The sequence below is a fragment of the Lepidothrix coronata genome, unplaced genomic scaffold (genome assembly GCF_001604755.1).
Source record: "Lepidothrix coronata isolate B3197 unplaced genomic scaffold, Lepidothrix_coronata-1.0 Scaffold50, whole genome shotgun sequence".
NCBI classification, from domain to species: domain Eukaryota; kingdom Metazoa; phylum Chordata; class Aves; order Passeriformes; family Pipridae; genus Lepidothrix; species Lepidothrix coronata.
In genome coordinates this window covers 617,767-645,382 of record NW_016690230.1, presented here as the reverse complement: position 1 = coordinate 645,382, position 27,616 = coordinate 617,767, and the positions used below count along the sequence as shown (strand labels likewise).

At 34.5% G+C, this 27,616-nt stretch overlaps 1 protein-coding gene across 8 annotated transcripts in view; it reads right to left on the bottom strand.

Moving 5' to 3' along the window:
* Positions 1-735: 735 nt before the first annotated feature.
* Positions 736-27,616, bottom strand: part of PCDH17 (protocadherin 17) — a 91,931-nt gene continuing 65,050 nt past the window's right edge. For 2 of the 8 annotated variants that reach the window (XM_017815373.1, XM_017815374.1), the window contains exons 5-7: positions 27,334-27,417; positions 13,472-13,546; positions 736-5,273 (exon numbers count right to left, since the gene is read on the bottom strand). In XM_017815373.1, coding sequence (XP_017670862.1) covers positions 4,591-5,273; positions 13,472-13,546; positions 27,334-27,417 — 842 coding nt within the window. In that variant the 3' untranslated portion in view covers positions 736-4,590. Of the gene's footprint in view, positions 5,274-9,890; positions 9,939-13,471; positions 13,547-27,333; positions 27,418-27,616 lie in introns of those variants that run through there. The other 6 variants (XM_017815375.1, XM_017815376.1, XM_017815378.1 and 3 more) reach the window with 5 other exon arrangements.

The following is a 27,616-nucleotide window of genomic DNA, read 5'->3' as shown; positions in this document are numbered from 1 at the left end:
TACACAATTTGGTATGTCATTGCTATAATCACATAGGAACAGAGACAGAGAAGGCCATACACTCTAAGGATTAATCATAATGTTCAAACATAACAAATAACAATCAAACAAAAGAGGTTAATGAAAGTGTTAAATTATAACAAAAAACCTGGGAAACAAAATAGGGCTTAGTAATATTTTTCCCAGCAATTTGTCATGTTATTTACAGCAACATGAATAAAATTGCTCATAGTCTTAAAAAAGACATTTGAAAAAGAAAAAAACCACAACCAAACTTCAACCCTTTACATTCTTCAGGGTTTTTTTCTCCATTTGTATACTTAAGCGGTGTTTTGATCTCCTCTGCTGGTCTGACAGTCTTTGAGAACTTATACCCTGATTTATAATGTTCTTGGTGAACTCACACCAGTGTACTAAAACAAAATATCCTTTATTCAGCTCCATGTTTCTATGAGCAAATAACAGCCTGTAGGGATTCAGTGCATCAGCTGCTTAAAAGATAAACCTACCCAGCTTGATGAAAACTCTTCACCACTTTCCTGTTGAGAGAAAACAGTTACACATTTCTAATAAATGAAGCAGGAACTGTCATTTTTTTGGCAAACTGATAACTAGCTGTAACAGCCGCATTGCCACAAGTTGCTTTTCCAAAGTAATTACCATCAGGCTCCCTGTGGTATGCAGTGTTTAACACATTTCTTCTGTGTTAATGAATGCAAAAGCAGGCAACACCACTATTAGTAATTGCTTTTTATTCGTAGTCCTCATTTTCCAGATAGGTCACATTAAACACAGCCATTAAACAATAGCGGTTGAGAAAATCCATACAATGTATGCTGCTTTTGTTTGGGGGTTTTTGTGTCATTCACCAGTCATTGGTGCAACTTTGAGCCATATGGGGAGACAGGGGCTGATAAATGAGAATGCCAACCTGTATCACAATTGGGCCAGAGAAGTCAAAACCTTAATCGGATTTCATTCAATTACACTTCAAATCAACAAATCTTGATAGCCAAAACTCCCATTTAAATTAATGCAATAACAATCACTACCTGATGTAAAAAGAAAGTAATTAAACAATAATGAGCATGTGCATGTTATGCTAGGCTTCAGACTCCTACTTGACCTCAGCAATTGCCCTTTCATTTGACAGCAAGCAGCATGAAAACTTGTTTGAATGATGCATCTTGCTCCACTATGAGCAACGTTTGACTTCTAGGGTAACTTGGACTGGGAAATGTCTATTCTTAAGTGGCAAATCACAGTTCAAGAGAATCTCCTGATAAATATGCCAATTAAAAAAAAAAAAGGAAAAAAAAGGTCTGATTTTGAGTTCTGATTTGATTGGCCAATTGTATAAGGAACTCCCAGTTTCTGGCTTTTGTTAATTAGAAAAAGATATAGAATGCCTTATTCGTTATTCACAGTGTACAGTACAAATTTATTAGTTGCTTAACTTGCCTCCCTTAACTCCAACATTCTCTTTATAATGATGTGGCAGATATTTTCTCATAATCTTATAAAGCATATATGTAAGAAATGAGCGAAATAACTCCAAAATTTTATCTTTCATTGCTGCCTCTTTCTCCAATGGTGATACTAGAGATACCATGGAGAAAAAACACTTTTTAAATTCTTTTGTGTGCAGTATGTCCTTCACACACAATCATGTTAATTTTGACTGAACCAGCAAAACTCACATTGTATAAGCTTTACTGGTTTATTGGTTCATTATGCATCCATTCTAAATTGTGAAATAGAGTTTTTAACCTGGGATATCCTTACTGGAAGCAGTATGCCAGAGTTCTACAACACAAGGCAGTCATAAGCCAAATTAAATAAAAGCAAGGTTTCCTAAACTCTTCTATAAAGCTGTGAGTCATGAATTCTGAATTACCTCAGACTGGTAAATAAATAATCACTACTAAATACAGATAATGTGTTAAACAGCTAAAGCTAGTAAATCACTAGTGACAGAGAGCCTTAAGGTAAATTCCTCTTACATTGGCACAGCCCTTTCTCAGAATGTTGTGGTTTTATGTCTTCAGAAACATACATGAATTGTACAATTGGTTATTCAGTGTTAAAATCATTTATAAAATACACAAATCTCCATCACTTGACTGCATTTACATATTGGCTTAGATTTTGCTGAATAATGGATCTCACCGGCAGAGCTAAAGATTTGGTGCACAGACACTGAAGTGATGGGCACCACGAAAATACGTATAAAAGATCAATCAAACAATAAGAAATCCTCTCCACAATGGAATTTCAAGCTATCAAGCTATCAAGCAAAACCAATCTCAGGTCTCCTGGCCAAAAAAATAAAATTATATAACACAGACAACACCACATTTTAGATACATAAATTGTCCAAAACATGGAGAGTAGCTTGATAAGACATGTACAAGATCCTTTTCTTACATGTAATAGTGGATTTCTTTTAATAGGAGGAGCTAAAAGCAAACTGTCAGAATGGTTGTCTCCCAAAGACAATTCATTGTAGGACTAACTAGCTAAGAATCACCATTTAAATGCAATCCCAAAACCAAAATAGGCTGTTGGGTCAACTTTCTTTCTTGAATGAATACAGACTATGGCTTATGGTATTTTAGAGTGACAATCTGTTTTATAAGTGTTTTTATAGTACAGATTAAATTTAATAAACCCAATACCTAACTTTTTAACAATGTGCCATAGTGGTATTTTCAACAGACTATCTGAAGTATATATCCTGAGCTAGTAATTTTATTCTTCTGCTTCTTCTTGTTCTGTGCAAGTTCATTTTGAATGTGTGTTGGTTTTTAAGTTATACCTGAAAGTAATTTTGAATTTTTCAAATGCAATAAAAACACTCTTAGAAAAAAAATAATAAAAAGTAGGAACTATATACCAAGTTATCTGAAAATACTATTCAAGTTAAAATCAAACTAAAACCACCCCCCAAAATAACCAGTGTTTATCTAGAACTGCAGTAAGCAATTGCATATTCTGAAGAATCAGATGAAATACTCCTTATGCCATATTGGTACTGAAACATTTTTCAGTTCTATGAATTTTATACCAAAACTTTGGAAATGGTGTCGTCTCTGAAAAAGTCAATCAAATATCCTACATTAAACAGGCTGGCTGCATGTGTTTGAAAAAAAACAAAAAACAAGGAGGTTCCAGCTGTTGGTTCGAGTGTAATTTTTGTTATTACACATGGGTTTGCAATAGAAGCTTCTACAAGGACTTGCACATAACCATGACTGATGGATGTATTTGTAGGCTGTTCAGTTAGCTCCATCAGCTGACTCAAACACATTTTGAACAGATTATGTACTGCAGTACTTCGTAGACCATACATTAAACAAGAGACTTTGCTCTGAGGCGCTGCTTCCCATATTCCATGGGGAAAAGGAAGCAGGAAAAAACAAAACTCATAGAGTTCGACAGCTACCGAGGCAACACTTGCCATTTACAATATAAGCCCAAATATTTTTGCAACACAACTATATATTAATTTAATAAAATACACAATATAGCTCTTATACACTCAACAATTTGGCTCATATGCACTGAATCTGCAATAAATCAATAAAAATATGTCATTTGATGTAAACACACTGAATTTTCTTACATTTGCACATTTAAATGACCATGTGATTTTTGTGGATGTCTAAGACATTTTCACCCTCCTGAGCTATTTTAGTGTCCACAAATGAATAAAAAAGTGTTAATAATGTTAATTCCTTTTCTGTATTACCCTTAAGGTAACTCTATTTTTTTTCAAACTTTATTTTACTTCTTTTTTTTTTAAACTTATCACTAACTATTTATAGCTTTGTTGGACACTAAAAAGCTAAATAGATATTAATTTTTTTTCTTTTTTATCAAGTGAGTTAGCTTATGTGTGTGCAGGACAAGATGGACTATATCATTTTACACTTAACCTTAATATGATATGAAGTGTTTCATTAATGATTAGGATATGTTTCCTTGAATAATGTTCTGGAATGGTTCTTTCTGTTTTATTGTTCTTTTTTTTCTTTCCCATATTTGTGGCAGATAACTTTGTACATAAATATTTACCACAAATGAATGTTAATGTTTGATGTCACTTGGACTACTACAATAACTCTTTATAGGACTTTCAATAGAAGCCTGTGGTGACTGCTGGAAATCCACCACAGATCAGCATTATTCAACCCTTTTTTTATTGGGGTTTATACGTAAACAGTAAAGTCAGCATCAGCTATTTGAGGACAGTCTTAAAGTATCACACATATTTCCACTCCATCTTTCTCACACCTTCCTATCGGATTGTCAAAATGGCACTGTCTTTCCTTCTTTCATTTTATTCTTGGTGTACTTGACTCTGTCCTAATGAAAGTTTGGTCAAAACGAAACCAGTGTTATCTGTCAAAAAGAAAGAGCAGTGAAAAGAACATACTTGTGGGCACTTCAGATGTTCACTCAAAGCCTTAAAGCAGCATTGGTCTTCCTTCATTCCTGTTAATTCTGTTACAAGCAGGGGATTTATTTATTTATTTACTTTTAATCAGCAGAAGAAGAACCAAACTGTCAGCCTGTCCATTTTCCCCCTCACTTTCTGATGGCCACAGGGTCACTTCCCCGACAGTCCTGCAAGAGCTTGTCTATTTCTCTCACAACTTCCTCGGCATCCACCGACTCCCTGCCTAGATCCCGGGCTGAACGGTCTAACTGCTCCAGAACAGAGTCCATCTCACTCGAGTCTCGGCTCACTCGGGAATGTACATCTGCAAAGGCCCTAGCCATCTGATCTGATGCAATGAAGGAAGTGTCTTTTGACTGTTTACTGGGCGATAGATACTGACTGTCAGTTGACAAGTACTGGCTGCTGGGTTCAGCCAAGGCTCCTGATTTCACTTCACAACCATCCAGTGGTCCTTTTGTTGAGGTGCAAGGCTCAATGCATGTCTTGGTTGGGCTGCTCGATGCTGAGGGAACCTCCTGAAGCAGAGGACTCAGGGCACGTTTGGCTTTTAAGTAAGGTTTAACATTGGCAATGAGAATAGTGTGCTCTCTCTTGTCTTTCCCAAATGTACAAAAAGTCTTTTTCCCAGTGGGATTCACAGTTTCGTATGTCTCAGTCTCAACATTAGCTTCAACTGTGGGTACAAAGAGATTTGTGCGATAATCTGCATTCTCAGCCTGACTGGCTGCAGGAAATTGTGGCATCCAACACCTGTCAGAATGACCAAGCACTCTGCATTCATCTGTGCAGTTAACACATTCTTCTTGCTCTGCAAAACAAAGGAGAAAGAGAAAAAACCCTAATTATAAGTGAATTTATTTAGTCTAATGGATAGGCTATAATAAACACATGATGGTCTTGATATCTGGTTTCTTAATTGTGGAGAAGAAGAAGATATAATTAAATATTTCAGAGGGTTTACATAAACGTATTAGTTGAGACAATAGATTTATTTAACTCTGTTCTCTACATATTAAAGCATTCACACAGCCCAATGGAAATATAAAGGGGTCATTACAGAATCATTCTCAGTGGAATTGAGCTTCATGTGTAAACTAATCTGCTGTAGAAATCTGTTAGGCTTTGTTCTGTAAAACTCATCCTGGAAAAGAGTGAATAGTACTTAAGGAACTCAAAAGGAATTATAAGGATTAATTTTTCAAATCAAATAACTGCAATGAGTGCCTTTCTGGAAATACAAACACTTCATAAAAATCAGCAAGCTGGTTTTTCATTCTTGTCACCTCCATTTCATTTATAATTGTTATGTTGTGTGACAGTCACAAAATAAAAAGGTTTTCTTAAAACCCTACTTTTCCTGCTGAGAACAGAGAACTAGAATTTCCCATCAGTATGCATTAAATATAAGCCTGTCAAAAAGTGCATATTGCAATTTTATTAGACATGAGTATGGATCATGTAATCAGTTTTTCCCTTTTTTGTTTTGGTGCAAGTAAGTGAAAACGGATTTGCTCAATACATACAATTTGGAAGAATGACAAACTGTGACACACTATTTGAACTGATAATGTTTTCAGATAGGATTTCTACATTCTATTTCTTTCAAAGTATATAACTAAATGAGATTTCTTTGCTTCATTTTTAGAACATACTGCCTGCTCTACAATTCAAAGAAAACTTTCTGCTTTAAAAACCTTAGCTCATCTGTCGTTTACATTAATAGATTATGTTTGGGCCAACATTTACTATTTTACAATTGTACCCATGACTCTAACCAAATATCGGGGATAAGAAAAACAATAAATAGAATAAATCCTTTTATCATCTCTACGTTTCAGTCTACTACACATTGATCTTTAGCTATAAAGTATTTTTCTTTCACATAATGGGCCGAGGGGTTCAATATTGATTTTATTTGAGGAATTTAATATTTAAAAAATGCCTGGAATTCCAGTTAGACAAAAACCTGTTAGTACACCTTTAAATGTAATAATGAAGCAAACATACAGAGACATGCACAACAAGTCTTCAGAAAAGCAGAACAAACATGTTGATGCAAACATGGGAAAAATTTAAGCAATCATTATCTTTCTAAATTAGAAAATGAATTCCTACTGATCTTATATCACCACCAGATTAATGGATGATTGCACTGTCGAAACATAACACAAAAGAAACACCAAAGCTTATCTACAAGAATCCAACAGTGTAAACAGTTTTGACTCTTCACCTTTCTAAAAATATATGAGTAAATATGATTTAAATTTAAATAAAATTGTGTTATGTCACAATGATCAGTTAAATTTACTCAGAACTGATACTTGTTAATGATACAGTTCTGTGAAAAAGTGTCATACTATATACGTGCTCCCTTCCTAGAAGACTTTAAAATCTAAGTATGGTACAAGCCCTAAAAGATATTAAAAGCAAGAGAGAATGAGGTACAGGGACAGCAGAACAGAGTGACTGTTGAGGAAAAAAATGTGACATAAAGGCTTTAAATGTAAAATTCACAGAGGTGAGTTAGCCTCACCTGTGTACCTGGTAAGACCATGGAACAGATCTTCCTAGAAGATATATCAAAACATATGGGAGACAGGGAGTGTCATTAGAGATGGACAACATGGCTTCACCATTTTGCCTGACTAATCCAGGGGTCTTCTATGATGGAGTGATTGCATCAGTGGACAAGGCCTTTGATGTGGTCCTGCATAATATTCTTGCTGTTAAATTGCAGATAGATTGATTTGATGATGGACTATCAGATCGATAAGGAACTGTCTGGATTGTCACAAGCAAAGAGTTTCAGTCAATGGCTGAAATGTTCAAGTGGAAACCAGAAATGAATGGTGTCCCTCCAGGGTCTACATTGGGACTAACATTATTTAGTGTCCGCATCATTGAGACAGTGGGATTGAGTACGCCCACAGATCACAACAAGCTGAGTAGTGCATCTGATTCGCTAGAGGGAAGGGATGTCCTCCAAAGGGACCTTGACAGGCTTGAAAGGTGAGGGCCATGTGAACCTCATGAAATTTAACTAGGCTAAGTTCAAGGTCCAACACCTAGGTTGGAGAGTTTACCAGTATCAATACAGACTGGGAGTTGGACAGATTGAGAACAGACCTGTGGAGAAGAACTTGGGGGTACTGGTGGATGAAAAATTAAACATGAGTCAGCAGTATGTGCTCAAAGCCCAGAAAGCTAGTCGTGTCCTGGGCTCCATAAACTGAAAGAAAGCAGATTTAGATTGTACATATATGAGGTAGAAACTCTTTGATATAAGGGTAGTGAGAAACTGAAAGAGATTTCCCAGAGAAATTGTGGATGCCCCATTACTGGAAGATTTCAAAGTCATGTTGGATGGGACTGTGAGCAACCTGATCTAGTGACAGATATTCCTGTCATGGCAGATCTTTCAAGATCCCTTCTGACCCCAAATCATTCTATGGTTCTTTGAGTTCCAAGGAAAAGTAATCTGCACACTGATTTTAGTAAACATTAAAAAATAGAACTATCATGATGAAAAACAAGAGTAAAAGACACCCCCGACGTTGGAACAGTAACACAGTGACAGAACTAAAAAGAGTTTAAGGAAGAAATTTAAGTTTGTTGTGCCTCATTTTACTTCACTTGACTGTGATGGTATGCATAATCATGGACATATGCCACGAAACATATGTGTGGCAATTGCTTAATGAAATGGGAGCCATACAAATAAAGAACATAGCTATATACCTCATTCTACCCATTAGTTCACCTGCATTAAAATTCTCTGTATCTAGTTTTCTAGAGCTTCTATAGCATCAAAAAGCTGCAGCTTAAAACAGATGAGTAAAACTGCTATTCTCTCTGAAAAAAAAAAACAAACAACAAAACCAAAACACAACCAAAAATCAAACCAAACAGAAAAAATCCAAAACAAACAAACAAATCCCTCAAAAGTAAAAGGGCAGCAAACCTATAAAACTTCACAAAACAAATCAAATCAATATATTTTAAAAAACACATGGGGCAAGAGCATTGGAGGGGAAAGTTCTTAGTTGTAGCAAGGCAATAGTTAATATTAGCCAAGTTTGATAACACTTTATCACAGAAATCCAGTAGAAATAAACAAACAGTGCTCCAAGTCAAACTGTTCCTTTGTTAATTTAGAATTTTAGAGTTTTCAGATGCTTGCTATTAAATAATTTTGTTATTTTTCTCATCCTCCTCATCCTTCAGAGATGATTTGTGGGAAGCTCAGCCTCTAGTTTTAAAAGTGGACTTATATAGTAAGCAGAAATAATAGATATTTTCTTTAGGATTTTCCCTAGATATATCTCAAAATATTTTTCTGATATATGGAATTCATGACAATGCTGAGTAAAAGTTTTCTGGCACTTTCAAACCTAAACAACTAATCAGCTTTCCAACTATTATTTTGTAAATTTAACTCTCCTCCGTATAGATATTTGTAAACAATTTTGTTGCTTTTTAACAAGAGGTGAAAATAAACCTTGCTGCATGTAAGCTACCATAAAATGTTCAGAACTGCACAATCAGTGGACCAGTACTTCTCTCTGCTCTTCTCTTTTCAATTATTCCAGCAAAGCAAGCTCCTTCTTTGCTCCTTCCTTTTTCTCAGGAAAAAAAAAAAACCAAAATACAATGGTAGTACTTCCTATAAAACTTTCTAACCATGATGAATGTTTCAAGATCTCACACTGTACTGGGAGACCCCCACTGAACACTGCTGAGAAGATTCAATACATCGCAGTCTATTTTATTTCACCAAAAAAGGTCATTGTAAAAGGGAAATACTTACTGTCTTTCAGGTAGTAGTTCTATGTCATATTATCTTACAATACATCAAATAAATGTTCATATATATTTATATACAATTCTCTTCTATCTACATTTACAACATATATATGCATATGAAATATAGAACTGGGAAATTCAATTTGGAAAATGACTTTTTTCTAAAACTCAACTGAACTGTATTTCTTTAAAAAAATTAAAATTTTTTCCCTAAACTGAGATTGAAATGAGCAAACTTCAGATACAAGGTAAAGATCAGAGAAGTTTTCAGTCACTGGAAATAAGTTTATTATACTAGGTATTCAGTACTGTGCCAAAAACTATGCTTTGAGATTTTCAAGACTCATTAGGTTAATTTGTTGCAATCAAGTTATGTTTGAAGATTTATATTTTTAGCTCTTTCACATATACATACACTGGTATGAGGAGAAGCCTTACCCAGTGTTTACATTACTCATTACTGCCAACAAAAATGCAAAGTTTGCTGGCTATCTCCAAGTAAAAGAGATGTATATCATGTAGCATATATATGTTATATATATATATTGCATGCCATATCTTCTTTCCTCTTCTCATTTCCTGCGTTTGTTAAAGCAGTTTTTATACTTGCATTTCTACTCACAGTATCGACTAACTTTCCATTTCTGCTCCCTGGGCATCATAGAAGTGACTGAATTAAATATGAAGCCAAAAAAGAAGAAAAAAGAAATACTGAATGACCTTGAATTGAAAACCACCTGCATTGCATGAGCATTGGAGCTCTAGTCCTGAAAATCTGTGTCTTTTCACTTCACGCTTTTATGTCACATCATAGGAAATGGATTTTGAGTATTGATTATCATACATTATAAGTTGCTTGTCTAACCATTAGCCTGTAATTTTGACTGCTACAGCTAGCAGACAGTGAAGAAAATCAAACAGGGACTTTTTTACGAGTAGCAGAAACTACAACACAAAAACTATCACCACCAAGGGCCAAATTAGTGCATATGAGAAAACAGAATCAATTTAAAGGTAAATATATAAATATATATATGTAAAATAGGTCATATGCTGTGCTGTACAGCAGGATGTGCCGGTAGAGTGATATGTGTCATTGGTCTTTATCTCTGTACTTGTCTCTCTCCTGTTGAAAATAAACCCTTAACAGTGCATGTGTGTACAATAAACAGAAGCAGTCTAGAGGTTTTCCTAACTCTCTAGAGTTTTAAGGGTAAACAGTCAGAAGTGCTTTATGCACTTAGGGGAGAGCATACACTAAAATAGAATTGCTAAATTATCAGCCATAGAAAGAAAAGGAAACAAGCTATCTGTAAACAACCGTCGCTTAGATGGGAAATGTATTCTGGATAGAAATTTAGAGATGGTATAGGATGAAAGTTATCTTAGCAACATACAAAATGCAACGCAAGATATGCATTTTTGGTGCAAGATAAAACATATCTTACATATTTTATTCTATAGGAGATGTATTTAACATCTGCCTTCCATAGCAAGCTAAAAGAAATAGGTACTTTTAGTGTGATATCTATAATTTCCTATGATTTCCTTATAAATATTGTGAACAGAATTAATTATGGTTACTGATTTCATTTGCACTATAAAATTCATTGATTAATACTTTAGATAGCCTGTTCCTTTCAATGACTAAAATGGAGATATCTTATTTTGATTCATTAGTTTTATGAAATTTGCATAATGATAACAGAGAAGAAACTCAAGAATTATTATTTTTTTAAACAGTGACTCAGTGTGGCCAAATCAAGTCAATAAACAAAATATTTGCTCTAATTTAACCGGACCCCAATTATTTAAATTACACATATACACAAAGCAGAAAAACAAATGAAAAGTAAACATCACCATGCAAACATTTTCAAGAAATATTTAATGTCTTATGCTTATAAGATGAAGAACACTATACTCTGTATCAAAGTACTCCATAGAGCTTAATAGTAAATGTCCAGACTTCTTTACATGGAAAATCATATATATACATATAAATATATGTATATGCACATATAAGTATATATTTTTTATATATTTATGTAAATAAATGTATCTAACTGTATTTAAAATCTGATTTCCCTTATACACAAGTCTGGGTATATACCTAGATATAGACCTAGATCTACACCTAGTCCTATACCATCATATTACTCACAAAACCTGTAAATTATTTTATCAAGTTGTATTTGAAGTTAAACAAGACAGATTTAGGAACATTACCATTTATAAGATCTGATCAGGTAGATGGTCATTCAAGTCCATTCTTTTCTAAATGTTTTATTCAAAAAATGTAGCTTTTTATTACCATATGTTCATTGGTAAAGGCTAAATAAGAATATGGTTAGATAACTACGTGAATAACACTGACTCTTTAAAAATGTCAATAACTTTTGTTATTTTTTATTGTGCTGGGAAAGCTTGTCTTTCAGATATCTTACTTACTCCTTTTTGTTCTTTCAACAGGTGACATCTAGCTTTTACCATTGCATAAACACCTTTTTCTAACTGATTTTTTTTCTTTCTTTCTATAAATATGGAAGCTAAAAAATAAACATTAATTGTCAGGGATGGTTTGTTGGTTGACTGGAACAACTATTAACTAAAAAGTCCAAACAAAAACCCACCGCAGAAGCCATTTCAAAATGTATGCTGCCTTTTTTTTTGAAGGCATGTTGTTTCACACTCTTGAAATGCTCTATTCTTCAGTGCATTACAGAGTTAATAGTAATGCACATCTTTGATGACCCTTGTTTCACATTACAAGGAAAAGGATCTGCCTATGAATGTATGCATAGAGTTCACACTGACTTGTCTAAGAGATAAATTCCTTTCACCCTTGATGTTGAGAATTTGTGTTCACTACTGAAAATATTTCCATTTAGAATTCATTCTGTACTGAAACAAGGTGAAAATTTCTCTGTAGCTTTTATTTCTCTAGTCTAACCAACACGGTATTCTTGACTGTAAGGTTGGTGAGGTGCTGGAACAAGCTGCCCAGAGAAGCTGTGGATGCCCCATCCCTGGAAGTGTTCAAGACCAGGTCAGATGGGGCTTTGAACAACCTAGTCTAGTGGAAGGTGTCCCTGTCCACAGCAGAGAGGATGGAACTAGATGATCTTTAAGATCCCATCTGACCCAAATCATTCTATGACAAAAAACAAATAAGGACAACCAGTACTTGCTTTAGACTAATAAAATAATATTATATTTTATATTTTTAATACCTTGAATAGATATGAAAGATCTGTATCTTTGGTACATATGTGTAAGCAGATGGACAATAAATGCCAAATAATATCTAACAGAGAATGCAATTAACTCTGCTTTTCAGAACTTCAGTAATTCCTGAAATATGACCAGAAAACCTCCTAGAATTTATATGAAATGATGGTTTACTTTTTTGTTTGTCTGTTTGTTTGTTTTTTATTTGAAATGGGCAATTGTCTTTACTAAAGAACTGAAATTACTATAAGGAGATATTTATTACAGGAGAAAAATAATGGGTACTTTGACATGTCCCCAACACTGGGTCTATATGACACTTCTATTGAGAAGAGTCAGCTAAAGTACTGCTTCTGTGATTGCATTTCTGTTTAATTACAATTGATTTTGACAGAAATGAGTAGAGGTAAACAAATAGTTCTATACACATTCTTGCTGTTATTAAACAGAATTGTCTCCAATCTGAGTATTTATATTGGCTTGTCTGTTTAAAGGCTTCTTTCAGTCAGGCAATGCAATTATGTAGCTCAGGTTAGCGAAATGACTAGCAGTAAAATAAGAGTGGACTGCCACATTTTTAAACCTCTTGGATCTCACGGTCACTTCCTAATAATACAAATACAAGTTTCTGAGGTCTATAATCCTTACTCAGTTTCCCTGGTTTTGGTTGTTGGGGTTTTGTTTGCTTGGTTTTGTTTGCTTGCTTTCTGAATGCAGGATAAAGGCAATATATTTTTTATATTGACATGGCATAAAACACTTCAAAAGCCATAAAAATATGATGGCCTATGGATTTAATTCTTGTTCTCATTTGTCCAAAATGACAAATATTGGAGGAATATTTCAGGATTACATGGAGCACATAGAATATTTAATATAGTTCTTACAGAAGTATGCTTTAATTTCACGTTTATAATTCAACGGCAATCACATATTTTTATTTAAAGACAATGTAAGAGAAAGATGTGTTACCTGAAAATTTTCCATCCTCACAGCGGGCTGGTCCACAGATCCCAACAATGGGTCTTTGGCCTCTGCCTTGCTGTTCTGGAGGCAAATCAAACCTGTGAGTCACAGACATGGATAGACTCTGCTTCCAAAATTCACAACAACGAAGAAACTTCCACAGCAGAAAAACAGCTTTCATCTGTGGCCCAGACACAGCTCACAGCCCTTGAAATTTCTCACTGTGCTTCTCAAAGGTACAAACACTTAAGTTTATAGTTGGCAGTGAACTGGAAATATCTGATCAGTAAAAAGGATGCCTCATTTACTCCTATCAGATGAGAAAGAGGAGAATGGACACCCAGAAGTTGGTTTCCAATGTTTGCCTATAAGTTGACTGGCCCTGACTCTAATTTGCTGTGAAAAGACCATTTGACATCATGAAAAGATATTTTCGTCTCTTCCCCATTCCACCATAAAAAACTCTTCCTGGCCTAGGGCTGCAGTGAGCAAATACACAAAGGCTAGATGTGCCAGCCCTGCCCTTAGCTGAGAAGCTAGAGGGAAACTTCAGTAATATGACAAATTCATAGTTTTAAACTGTAAATCTTTGTTGTAGATCCCCAAAGCTTTTTCCTGAGAATTAAGGAAAACAAAACTGCAGTAATTAACAGATGAGAAAAGGTTTTATACATTTTTAGTATAGCATATTTTCATACTCTTGATCAAGGCAGTGCCACAGATTTTTCAATGGGATTGTTTCAGCACTAGAATCTAAAAATGCAATGACTCTTAAATCTGAAATCTAACCAAATTTGTGTAACCATTTGCATAATTTGCATGATATTCACATTTTTTAATAACTTTATTGTGAGCTACTCATAATTATAGTATCAATAATTTCCATATCTAATTTGCAATATTTAGTAAATACTACATATTTTACTGTGTCAATGTTTAGGAATATAGTCATTAACCAGGACCACTGTGAGGCATCCTATACAAATATTAACAGATTGTATAGTTAGAGACAAAAGTTAACAAGTGATTATGACAAACAAAAGCAATGAATGGGAAGGAAAGACAACATTAATGAAAATATAATCACACTGTTGACATTTCCTGAAAATACCAATATAAAAGCTCCATAATTTAAAGAAGCTATCCCCATCTGTCACACCATCAAGCCACCAATGATAATCTATATATTACACCACTGAACCTTCCTCACCGGTTGCCAATTATTTCAGTATACAAATCTTTAATTAGAAGGCACTAAGCTTTTTGCTTTGTAAGCCTGCCTCAAATTTGGATATGACAACTTTTTTTATAGACATTGACTGAGGAGGGTGCCACTGAGGAGAGAGACATGGCAAGCTTCTGAAGAAATCTATTTCTATGTCCTTTTGATGGCTGTGTTTACATCTTGACTAGGGTGGGCTCTGTTGAGTGGACAGAATCTGTCGGTTTCTGTGTAGGAGCCTGATTTTGACCAAAGCAGAATCAATGCAGTAAAGCTTTTCAAATGCTATCTGTTTTCCTTTGCAAAGTCTCATAAAAATAATTACAAAGGCTATATAGATATTGAACCATTCAAAATCTGGCCACTTTGGTAAAAGACAGTCTTTTCCTCCACTTTCCTCTTAGTATGCCTAGATTTACATTCAAAATATCCTTTAACAGCCATAATGAGACCAGGTCTGTTTTATACAAAGAGATGGAAAAGCCTACTGGGTATCATTCTCTGCTTGAAAAGGTTGATGTCATCAGTGGGTCATATACTTTAGACTTCATGAGAGGTACAATGCATCTGACAGAACAGAGAGAAGAACACTTTTCATGATGCTGCTCTCAGAAGATCCCTGAAGTTGCTCAGACATCTCAAGGAACTCTCACTTGGACATATGGATGCAGAAAAATATTCTTAGAAAAAAAGAAATTATTTAAGAGTTTAATCTAGAATCTAAGTAACATATTCATTATTGTATGATTAGATGGTCCCCTGGACTATTGTTTAACAGATTGCTGGTGTTGTGTTTTGTTGCCACCTTTGAAAGAGACTTGCAGAATGGGATTACCCTTATGCCAATTTATGAAGAACCCCCATTCGCTTAGCAATTTGAATTTGATAATGCTATCCTACTTAAATTTCTGCCGGGATAGTGCTCCAATTAGATCAATCAGAAAGGCTAATTAAGGACACCTTTTTCAAATCTGACTTTCTAAATACAACTAGTTTGGCAAAGGGAATTATACATGTAAACAGATTCAACACCATATTTTTAGATTCTCCATGAACAGTAAACTAATTTTTGAAAGACACTTACTGAAAACTCCTTCAGAATATTCATATCTTCCTTTCCTTAGATCCTTCATTAAGAACTATAAGTTCCAGATCACTTTCTTATATTTCAAGGATTGAGGAGATTATAGATATTAACAACCCTAATACAGAACAATCTTTCCTGTTAGTTACATTTATGTGCAGCAGTTGAGCTGCTCAGCTGAGACTCCCTCTTTTACTTGTCATCTTTTCATTTGTTATAGCATCAACTTTTGAATGGATGTCAGTATACTTTGATGTGACAAAAGATATCTTTAAGAAAAATTATCAATTTCCAAAGATGTCGTCATTATGTGTTCTTTGTTTTCACTAATATCTTCGCTTTTTAAGCCTGCTAACTGTTAAGAAGCTATTTTTCTGGTGTGTAGCAACCACTAATCTGAGCCATGTTCTTATAAAAAGTGTATTTTTGTCTTGGAGATAGACTTAAAGGCTAATTACCAACAGCACCAAGTAAGGTGCAGTCAGGATAATTTCTGTTAGCTGTGCCCTCATCTTATTTATCTGAACACCCTCCAGAGGAAATCAGCATTAAGGTATTAGATAAGTTAAACACTGTTTGGGTAAAACAAGTAAGAGATGCAGATGCTTCCTTTAAAGCTGCTGAAGGATTCAGAATACGTCAGTCAGTATCAGTCTATTGACATTCTTTAAGAAAATCTTAATTCTGTAGAGGTGATGAAAATACTACACCCCTAGAAATGGTGAAGACCTGCTATAAAATGCAGTGAAACCTATTCTAGATACTCATCATTCTTAGCTTTCTCAGGGTATTTAAAACAACCTTTTCATTTACTGGAATTTATCACTATAATATTTACTTGATTTAGAGTTCCATGTATGCTTTCCACCATGACTTGATTTTAATGTGTCACCCTCCTCCCAGGCTTTTTGCTCTGCTGCATAAAAAATGGTAAGAAACCTGTACAGTTATTATTGGCTTGAATTCTGAGTATCACAGATAATGGAAAGCAGAGAAATTTGAGCCCCAATATCTACTGCATGGTTCTTTAAAAACAGCCTCTGGGTTTCCAAATAAAAATGTAGCTTTGCTTTGTTTTTCTTTAAGAAAAACAATGGCTTTAATTCCTAAAGAGACAAAAATAAAGCACCCTATCTGAAAGCAGGGCTCAGCCTGACCTTGAATTATGTTAGGAATTATATTATAAAAGGAATTATATTACATAAGGAAATAAGGCAAGCAAAAATTGTCTTATGGGGAAAAAAAAACAACTTTTTTTTTGTTTTGTGTCCACCTGTTACACAGGTGCCTGTGCACAGGCACAGTATCTCATCTCAGTACTGCATCTCAGGTGTCTAAGAAACAGTCTAGCAGAGCTCTAAACTTATTTATAAGCTCTCAAATGACTCTCTGCAGTTCCAGCTGAAGATGGATACAAGGCAGCTAATTTGCTACCACCAAGGGAAAATGTTATAACATAAAAACATTCCCTCCCTTAGCTTCAAAACTGTTGAGCGCCTAGGGAGCCTGAGTATTTGTAGAGCTGATACTATGCATATGCTTCCTCTGTAACTGTTACATGCTTACATCTGGCATCTGTCTCTGTGTTAAACAGACTTAATCGTCCCTAGTATTACCTAGGCAAAATCCCTCTAACCTAGATGGCTAATGCAAATGAAATAAATGAAAGGATATATATGATTTTTTTGGTAGCATTATTTTTGCATTATTGGCAAGTATGCAATGAGCTCTGTACTGTGGTTATGATCAAAATATTTTAGCTCTGCCTTCTGAGTAACTTTAGATAGAGATTATGCTTTTCTCTTAGCATGACATTTGACACTTCATACAGCTTTTCAATAAAATTGAGTTGTTTTAGCTGGAATTCTTTTTTCCATTTATTCTTCTTTTATTTTTTCCTTTCTTGATTGTTGGTTCCCCCTCTTTTATCCACATCAGACTTCAGAGCATTTAATCATTTGATAGACATAGCTGGTCTGATTCTGAAGAGTTGTAATTTCTTTTTTTTGTTATTGTTATTAGGGGGACTTTGCATGTTAGTACATTATTCAGCTCACTGTTGCCAGCAAAGTTAAGACTCAGGAAAAGCACTTGATTTCAGATTTTAGTATATTTTTAAAAGATCAAAGAGCATGGAAAATCTTATTCTTTGGTTAGATAGACCATGCAGAACAGTAATACTTTAAAAGATGAAGATAGCTGTATAGAACTAATACTAAATTGAAGGCCTTTTAAAGTTGTTTTAACATTTAGGGTAATGTTCATCTCAAAGTCCCCCCAAAAAGTATAAAACCAGTGATTGGAAAAACACATAGAAATGAGTTCTTTCTGTAAAATCAGATGAAAAAAAGTTGCTGGTTTGACATCTGACATTATTCATGATAGCAAAGACAAAATATCCTCGAGGTGCTTCTTTTACTAAGAGTTATTTCTTTGAGCAAGACTATAGCAAGCACAATCTTTCCTAAGGCAACTGTCCCTGCCTAAGTCTACTTAGGATTCAGAGTAAAGCTATTCCTACAGCTGAGATCTTCTCAAGAGCCTGACTTCCTCCTACTATGCACATTAAATCCGAGTGAGCAGGAAGACAGGCCACAGGATTTTCACCCCTCCTGTTAAAGATTTATTATTATCATGCAACAAGGAAGCAAACCAGAGAGAACTTCCATATAATCTCCTGTTTAAGGGAGAGTTCTTGTCAATCAAGGGACTAAATAAAAGCCCACAGGATGTAGATTCATATGCTGAATAATAGTTTCATGAGACACCTAGTAGCAGCTATGAGACAAAGCATAATTTCATTCAACAATGAATGTAGATGGGGTTGAGGTATGTAACTTGGCATCATGATTCCCCTTTTCCACAATGTGCTCTTAATGCACATTGTCCTTCCAGTGGTAGGAAAATTTTGCCTTTCCAAACTAATAATTAAGTGATTACATGCACATATAACTTCTGGGATATCCACAGTATATTCATTCAGTATCTGGTCAGATCAAATTTCTTGGTATTTTTCCACTTAGCTATTTTCTGGTGAAAGCAAACAACTTTCCTTTTCCCCTAAACCTATACTATCATGTTTATACTAAGTTACTACTTTCTTTTACAGAATTAAAACTTGTGACAAAGTGCTGCATTTTGAATACCTGAAGGATTGGGATCTAATATTCTTCAGTGAGGAAAATTGTAACTGATCCACGCCCTTCTTGCAGCTGCAGCTTTGATCTCATCTAAGTTCATGTTAGAATCATAGCAGGAAGTGGTTTTGCTAATGTATGCATGCTTCCACCATTACAAAAGCAGGATGTGTGACATCATGTGCAGTAGCATTCTATTTTATTTTTATTCCAGAAATTTAGGAAGAGAAGTCCAGATGAGCTGATGAACTCCATTTTGTCTAGAAAGTGAGTTGGCACGTTGCCAACTTGACCAGCCATCCTGTCTTCTGCAGGAATTTGGGGGCAGAGACAGATGACAGCCAACAGTCTTTTTGCCAACTCTTCTGTCCAGCCATATCTTGCTTTTGCAGCCCAGGCTCTATTGGCTCACAGATCTAGTGAACCCTAAACAGAACAGAGTACTGGACACATTGCAAATTTATTGATATAGAGTGGCATACTTGGAATTCCCACCAGTCACTGATTCCATTCTCAGAGACAATTCTGATCTCAAAATTCTTATTTAAAAGGCTGAGTAGGACTGAGCTCTTCCATTCATTAAATCTGTTGCTTTCAAAATCAACACAAATATTCCTTTTTTAAATAAATTCTCATTTAAAATTTGGCATCTGATTTTTGATTCAACAATGTTTAATTGGTATTTCTCAGAGAGTCAGACTATGATGATAAACAACTGTTAGCAACTGTCAACAACTTTGTTCATAAAACATCAGTCACAGTCCTCTTGAGAAGCTGACACACTTATTTATCAGGTTTTTTTTTCTTTAAACATTATCAAGCAGAAAACCAAAGTAAATCCTGTAGAGTGCATATGCATTATCAAATGATCTTGTGATATTTTACCACAGCTACATTTAGCCACTGCAACCTACTGGTCTACGTGATATACAAATAAATTCAGTTCCAGCTTGATGTTACAAACTGTCTCCAACATTTTCATCTGCAGTTCATTGTACCTGCCTAACTTCAAGAGGTATTTCAGTGCCATTACTGGACAGAGTAGTAAGGCTAATATTCACGACATATAGTGGGATACAATACAAATCAGGGCAGATATTTTCAGGTTTAGACCATGTTTTTTGATAGCTAAGGCTATAAAAAGGAAAATAATCATATTAAAAAGAATAAAATACAAAACTAGTCATTCTTTATTGGGACATTCTTTATTAGGTTAACCACTCTATATAAAAAGAAGTTCTTATGTAAGTATGATTTTCAAGACAAAAAACCAAAAGAAATCATATATTAAATCTAAATGTTTATGTAAACCAACTTCCCTAAAGTTTCCTATGACTAATTCATTAGAAATTAATTTGTCTGCAATCTTTCTTTGAAAAAATCATATCTAAAGTAATATATTTATTTTGCTTACTGTGAGAATCTGCCTTATAAAACAATCAGCAAATGTTGTTCTGGAATATAATTGCCTATTACATTTCAAAGAGGAAATCAAAGCGGGATAAAAATGCAGAATAAAATATTTCATACAGAGAAAGATATGTGTATTTCAGTCACATTTTGTATTTTCTAGCTTTGGAGAGTAAAATGCAGCATTTTTATAAGCTTTCAGTGTCCCACTTAGCCTGCTCTAACTATGATGACAGCATGCATCTTTGATGACATGGACGAATACATCAAGAATTCAAGTCTTTCTTCTAGCAAAACTGTAATCCAGTACAGAAGGTCAATGACAATCTGCCTTTTAAAGCCACCTCTTTTTGAGTAGTAAGCAGCTTTTTCTTGTTAGGCTTTTTCTCTCTGCTTTGCTATCTGATTTCTACAGGGACATGCATCTATTTACCGCACTGAATCCTGTTGTTCATCTTTCACATCTAATGTATTTTTTGTTCATTTCCTAGAAGTAGAAAAACAAAACTGGCTTTATTGTTAGCATTCTCCAAAGACACACTCAATGAAGATCTAGCTAATCCTCTCCTACTTATTATTCAACAGTGTCTGCCAATAGGATTTGGGAATCCCAAAAGACAATGTTTAAAGGGAAGGGTTAAAGTCAGCTTGTGTAATGACATTCTCTATTCCTGGGATAATTCATCATATTCAAGAATTATGTTCCATGGAGGGACCTAAGGCTGCCAATTAAAATAAATTAAGCTGGATGGACAGGCATCTGAGTGAATGAGATTGCTGTCACTATCTGAAGTAACTTTATTACGGTGAGAAGCTATGTTGGTATAGACAGTTCTTTTAATCTGTTCCAAAGGCCTACATATTTCTTGCAGAAAGCTGTGTTGGGGAGGTATCACCTCTAGAGCTAAGCTCCTTGGGAAGAAATGATATTAGGGAAACCTGCTGGGGTACTTGATTTAACATTAAAGTGAATTTATCAGCTACTCCCAAATTTTTGAGAGACTAATTGAATTATCAAAGGCTGCAATGGGGAATATAAAGCCTTCTGAGAACAGATTTTTAATATAGATAAAATCCTTAAATCATTCCATGTGATTATCTTAAAATGTAGAAATAGCCCGGTGGTTAAAATGCACCTGAATTTAAGATTTTTTTGCCTATCTAAACGCTCTCTCTACCCACCAAAATGATAGGAAATTTTATGTGTTTGGGACAGGAAAAAAGAAAAAAATATTTTAAAACATCTATTATGTGTCCTCTTTCAATGTCTTCAGGTCTGCTGGGTGCTCACTAGGGTAAATTTCATCACATTTGTTGCTCAACTAAATTCTAGTCTTTCACTTTTTAAAGACTTTCAGAAAGCATGTGACTTTTCTCATTTTCAGTGAGACCACACAAGATTAAAATCGAAGATGAATGCATCATCTGCATGAACTTGGACATACAATAGTGACAGAAAAGCTAGTATCAACTTAGACAGAAATTTCATCCGTGAAAATTCAACCTTTCCCAAAATTTTTCAAGATAATTATTTGACAATTTATTTTTATTTTTTAATTATGTCTCTTTGATGTACCTATTGGTGTAGAATTGTAGAACAGATCTTGGCAAAAGAGACTAGTGGATTGGGAGTACGTGAGTCAGGCAAAATCACAGGACAAAGGCAATTTATTGTATTTCACTGACATTTTGTAAGAGAACACTTTAATATACATACATAAACATTAATGTTCAGGAGGATATTGTTGAAACTATATTATATAGACAAAGGCATGTTTAAAATATATTGTCATATGCTTGTCAACAAATGTATGACAAGTAGTTAATTATCCTATTAACAATTATAAAAAATTATAAAAATAATTATAAAAGTAGAAAAAAAAATGTTAAAATGGAAAGTATGAAAGTAAAGCTTGCAAGACTTGCACAGCAGAACAAAAGATACAAGACTAGCTTTGCCCCTGTAAACCTCCTATGCTGCAATCAAGTGCAGTGACAACAAGCTGGAGGTGTTCACTGCATGAAGAGGTGAAAAGAGGTGATTGTAAGAAGTGTGAATACAATTCTATATCCATAATGCATTCATCCCAGAGTGCAAGGACATATGTTAAAACACTTTCCTCTTACCAAGCAGTTTTAGAGGTATTTGACTAAAAGCAGGTAAAGCATCACAAATAGAAAATAATTTAACAAGATACTGTAAGGCGTCAGAAAGGACATAATATGTTATAATCTTGTTCTATGATAGAAGTATATCCTGTCCCATGAATACAACTGGTGATAATTGTGAGTAATTAGTAATTATACCAAGAACCAACAGCTTATCTCTTATACAAAAAGCAAAAATCTGTAGCATTCTCAACACATGCTGTGTTGTTTGCATTGTCCCTTGTCTTATGGAGACCGCCTAGAGGCATACAGAATTGCTTAGTAAAGTGGACCTGGGAGCAGATCAGGAGAAGCTGAGGCACTATTAGTTGTTTCTAATTTATTCCTCTAAATAGAATTTTTCCCTTTTTATGAGAAGGGAAAAAAAAAAGACAACTGCCCCCTTAAAAAATTCATGTATATTCTTTTGGTATTTTCAAATCAAATGTCTTGCCAGCCTTCCAAGATCCTCAGAAGTCAGTTTTCTTGTACCTGATTTTTGGAGTGTCATTTCACTGACAATTACACTTTTTGACTTTCCACTTATCACCAAAGGAAAACTAAACTTTTTCAAAACTTTGAATATCTTTTCCCATTCACTGGCCTTCCATTAAGGCCAGGTTGGATGGGCCACTAAACAACCTGATATAGTGAAAGGTGTACCTTGCCATGTCAGGGGAGTGGGAAATACATGATCTTTAAGGTCCCTTTCAACTCAAGCTATGCTATGATTCCCTGATTCTATGATCTTTGTTTCCACTAATATTGCTATTCATGACAGTTTTGTCCTCCTTTAGCTAATCAAAGGATCTGTTAGTCTTCCTGTGCTTAGTTCTGTTCACTAGACTTGTTTCTGTTGCATTGTCTAAAAAGATAACACGGTTACAATAACACATAGTGGCATGAGCAACAGAAGTAATCAGAGCTTCTTTTCTGAAATTTTTTGTGTTATTATTGACTAAAATGTCTTGGAAGGCACAGTCTACCTGAAGCTTTCTAAGTAACTGAGGCACTGTTAATAACTCTCTTCAGTCAAGAGTCTTCAGTGTCTAATAATCTGTGACATCAGTTTTTAACTTGTATTGAACACATATAGCCAATTAGAGCTGTCTATATCCATAAGATTTGTGGAAACTTACTTTTGAGTCCTGCATCCTTGGATAAATCTGGTTCAGAAGTTATGGGTAATCAGGGAAACAGGTAGACACTTCGTGGAATTATTTCTAAAAAAACCTGAAAATTTACCTGGAAAATCAAGTTCTTCTTTCCATAACTGTTGTTGAAAGACTGATCTTCTTACATCGTATTCTTTTTTTTGTTGAATATCTGGGAGGCACTTAGGAGATCAATAATGCTACCATAGACTAGTTATTGGCTAAGTTTTTCAAATATCGCTTTCTGACCAAAGCAATGTAAAATATGTTTAAATGACTACTTATTGAGAAGCAGCTTATCCTCATAAAAAAATTTGCGAATATGACCAGGTTGATTCTGACACTGAAATAGCTAAAGACACTTCCACTCAATGTACAGTACTGCTCTGTGTTGTTTACACAGACAGGTACATACATTTACACCTCACCAAGGAATGTAAGAGGGACACAGCCCCAAACTCTGATACTTGCATGCCTCCAAGGAAGGTGTCCATATGCGAGATAGGTGTCTAACTTCCCATGGAGTCCTACTGAAGAGAGTCAACATCATGTGCATGCTTATGTAGATGTTTATAGTTGATCTGAATGTCTTTGCTAATTAGGTGTACGAATATGGATCAAAATTGCATTCCAAATGTCTAAATATAGATGTAGGTTACCATCTTTTGGCAGAAATAACTGAAAATACTGGTTCCCTACCCTAAATATATTCTTCTATAATAAGACATTTCACAAAGAATTCTGTCAGTGATTATGAACAGAGCTGCAGAAATGGCATCTAATTGATTTCTTTTTGTTACTGTGTTAGGGAAAGTCCTATTTTGATTAATCACTCTTGCTACAAAAATATGCTATTTCTTTCATAGCAGCTTTCAAGAAAGTAGTTTTGAAATTTCTTGGAAGACACGCTCCAGCTTGTTGTGCCCAGCTGTGTTACATCACACAACAACACATTCACACATGATTAATGAAAACCACATCATCCTACACCAGTCAAGAAGAAACTCGTTTAACTTGCTTAAAAAATTCCTACCCCTTCCATAAGAAAAAAACATCTCCTAGTGCTACTTTAAAAAATTGAGCAGAGTAGTTTCTGTACTCCTGCACTTGAAGCAAAGGACAAGAAGGAAGTTTCAAGAGATTACAGGACAAAAATTAACCACAAGAGGCCAATGTATTTCTATCAGATCAAAACATAAATATTAGGGGAGGAGAAAAAGCCAAAAACTGAGGAAATACTATTTCTGAGAACTGTTTATGTAAAGAACAATTGCAAGTTTAGGCTTTCTATCCTCCAGCATGAACTCTATTATAAACCTCCAGCCAACAATAAATATCACTTATTTGGATACAGTTTTAATTAAGTAGCATCCAAGATAAGTTCACACAAGGAAAGGAAGTTTTTTAATATAACTTTTCAGATCAACAATCTTTAAACCTAGCAAGCCTAAGCATGTCATTTTCTACATCAGGAGAAAAAAAAACCCCTTTTAAAATGAAACATTTATCAATAGGTTATTCTGAAGAATTCAAAGCACAAGCAAAAATTTAAAAGTACGTATATAACGTGTTGGCAAGCATGCAGTAAAGGGAATGTCTCGTAAATACCTGCTTTGCCTAAAGCAAATCCTATTAAAACTAAAATAAAATCAAAAAACAATATGTGATCATAAAAATCTTACAGTCCACTGTAAGAAAAGAAAGAAATCTTACAGTCCACTGTAAGAAAGAAAATATAAAATATTTTCTTTCCCTCACTAAGTCACACATCCCTTCATGCTTACCTTGTTCCAGTGACATTGGTTAAGCTCACCATGTTTTTTTTTTGTTTGATTGCCCTGTTTTTAAAAAACCAATATTAAGCAAAACCGAGTGAAAAAATGTTATTTGTCCAGTGAACTTTGGATAGAGTGCATTTCAGCAGATTTTTAACTTGAAGAATGTTTTACCGGTATTGGTTTTGTCACAAATAGATAGCAAAATTACACAGTTGTAATCAGTTCCATAATCTGAAATAAAGAATTAATTCTTTTTTGTGGGAAAAAAAGAAACGTGGTGAATTCTAAAAGATGTGCAAAACTGACTCTAGCTAAGGCCTAACTGAAGCTGTTCCACACGTCCAGAGTTTTAGTCAAAAGGACGTGAGTTCAAATGAACACAGCAGGACTTTTTATCTTATGCACATCTAGAGGAACTCATTTTAGAAATATATATGTATGTTTATAGTGTCAAACAAGAGAAATGCCTTCTGAAAATATATTTGCTTTAATGATATATAAACTGTTGCTAAATATGTTAAAAGAAATATATCATTTAATAGTTACTTTTATTTTTTTTTATTCTTTCATCTTTTGTTTCTCATCTTGATTTTCTCTTTGTCTGTTCATGTTTCTCTTCCTCCGTTCTTTCTGCAAAATATGTAATGCTCTATCAATGCTCTTTTGACAGGTGGTGTGTGGTTTTCGGAAGCTGACACAATTTTACTTTTTCATTGAAAAAAATAATATCCAGAACTAAAAATAAGGCACAGAATTAATCTCCAAATCTGAACAAAACCTGAATGGTTATCACCTTTCATTATTTTAATTTGAGTATCCTAATGAGTTTTGCATTTTTCCCTCATGAAGTAGAGATTTAATAAACTCATAATTGAATACTGACTGCATTTACATGACACCAAGTGAGACATGGACTCAGGCACATGCACTCACACAAGCAAAAAGCAAGGATACTCTTTCAAGCTTTAAAGTTTTGGTCAGGTATAGAATTTCTCCCAACACGAACAGGAAGGTTATAAATTAAAAACGTTTTCATTCTCAGCTGAAGTTTGTGCCTTGCAGTAAAGTAGGTAATAAAAAGACAAAGTATTTCATGCTTTAGCAAAAACGGCCTTTTCAATAAATTTACACGAGGTGGTAATGAGCTATATTGTGCAGTGTTTAATCTGCTCTAAAAAAAGTGGGAAGTCATTCTTCTACACAGCTCTCAAGTATTAAGTCCGTACATCTCTTATGTTGACAGCTGAGCTTCAGGCTATAAAATAGAAGAACCTGTTCTACATCTACTATTTAAAACAAGAACAGAAAACCTAAACCTCCATCAATCTGCTGGCTTCATTTTATGGCTTATCTGTGGCAAAAAATGAATAATAAGAAAGATATTTTCTGATTCTACAGACAGATCCATCAACCCACTGGTACCTGTAAACCATGCTTTCCTGTAGAGATTGGTGGTAATCATGTAGCTGGAGTTTTAAACATACTATAGCAGTGAGCTACTGCTGTTCACCTGCAATTACACTAAGGATGTGTAATAAGAACGTATTTAGAAAATGTGCATGCAAACAGCACATACCCAAAGTAAAACAGGTTCACGCAGTCTTTTTTATACATCTATACCTCTTCCAAATGGCATGCTTTCTTTTAAAAACTCTATCCGGACAAAAGCATAGAATAAGCCAGTGATATAATTTTGAACAGTTTTTTTCATAGGAAATTTATGTCCAAATTTCTTGAATACAAGATTAATACAAATATGCAGTTTCTTTGTCAAATTACTTTCAAGGTCTTCAAGAAATAGTGTTCTATCAAGTTCTGCTATGTGAGTTTTTAAGCTGTGACTTTTCAAAAAACAAACTCTACACATTTTTATAATCTCACATGTAAATTTTGGATCAAAATAGAAGACAGCTAACAGATGAAGTATTTGCTCACCTGAAAGAAGCAGATCAACAGACTGAAGTCTACTTGTGATGGTATGTAGGGTGAGGATAGCAAAGGAAAGCAAAGTCGGGAATGCTTGAAAAATAAAATATTTTTAGTTAACAAGAAGAAAGTTAAAACTTTGGAGAAAGGATTCATTTCACATCTGAATCCCTCTTCCAAAATGGCCTCTGATTTTGTCTTAATCCTGTGAATAGCCATGTCTCAAAAAAGAATGGTAGTTGCATTAAAGCATACAATACTTTTAACTAAGGGCCACTGCAGAGTGTATTCA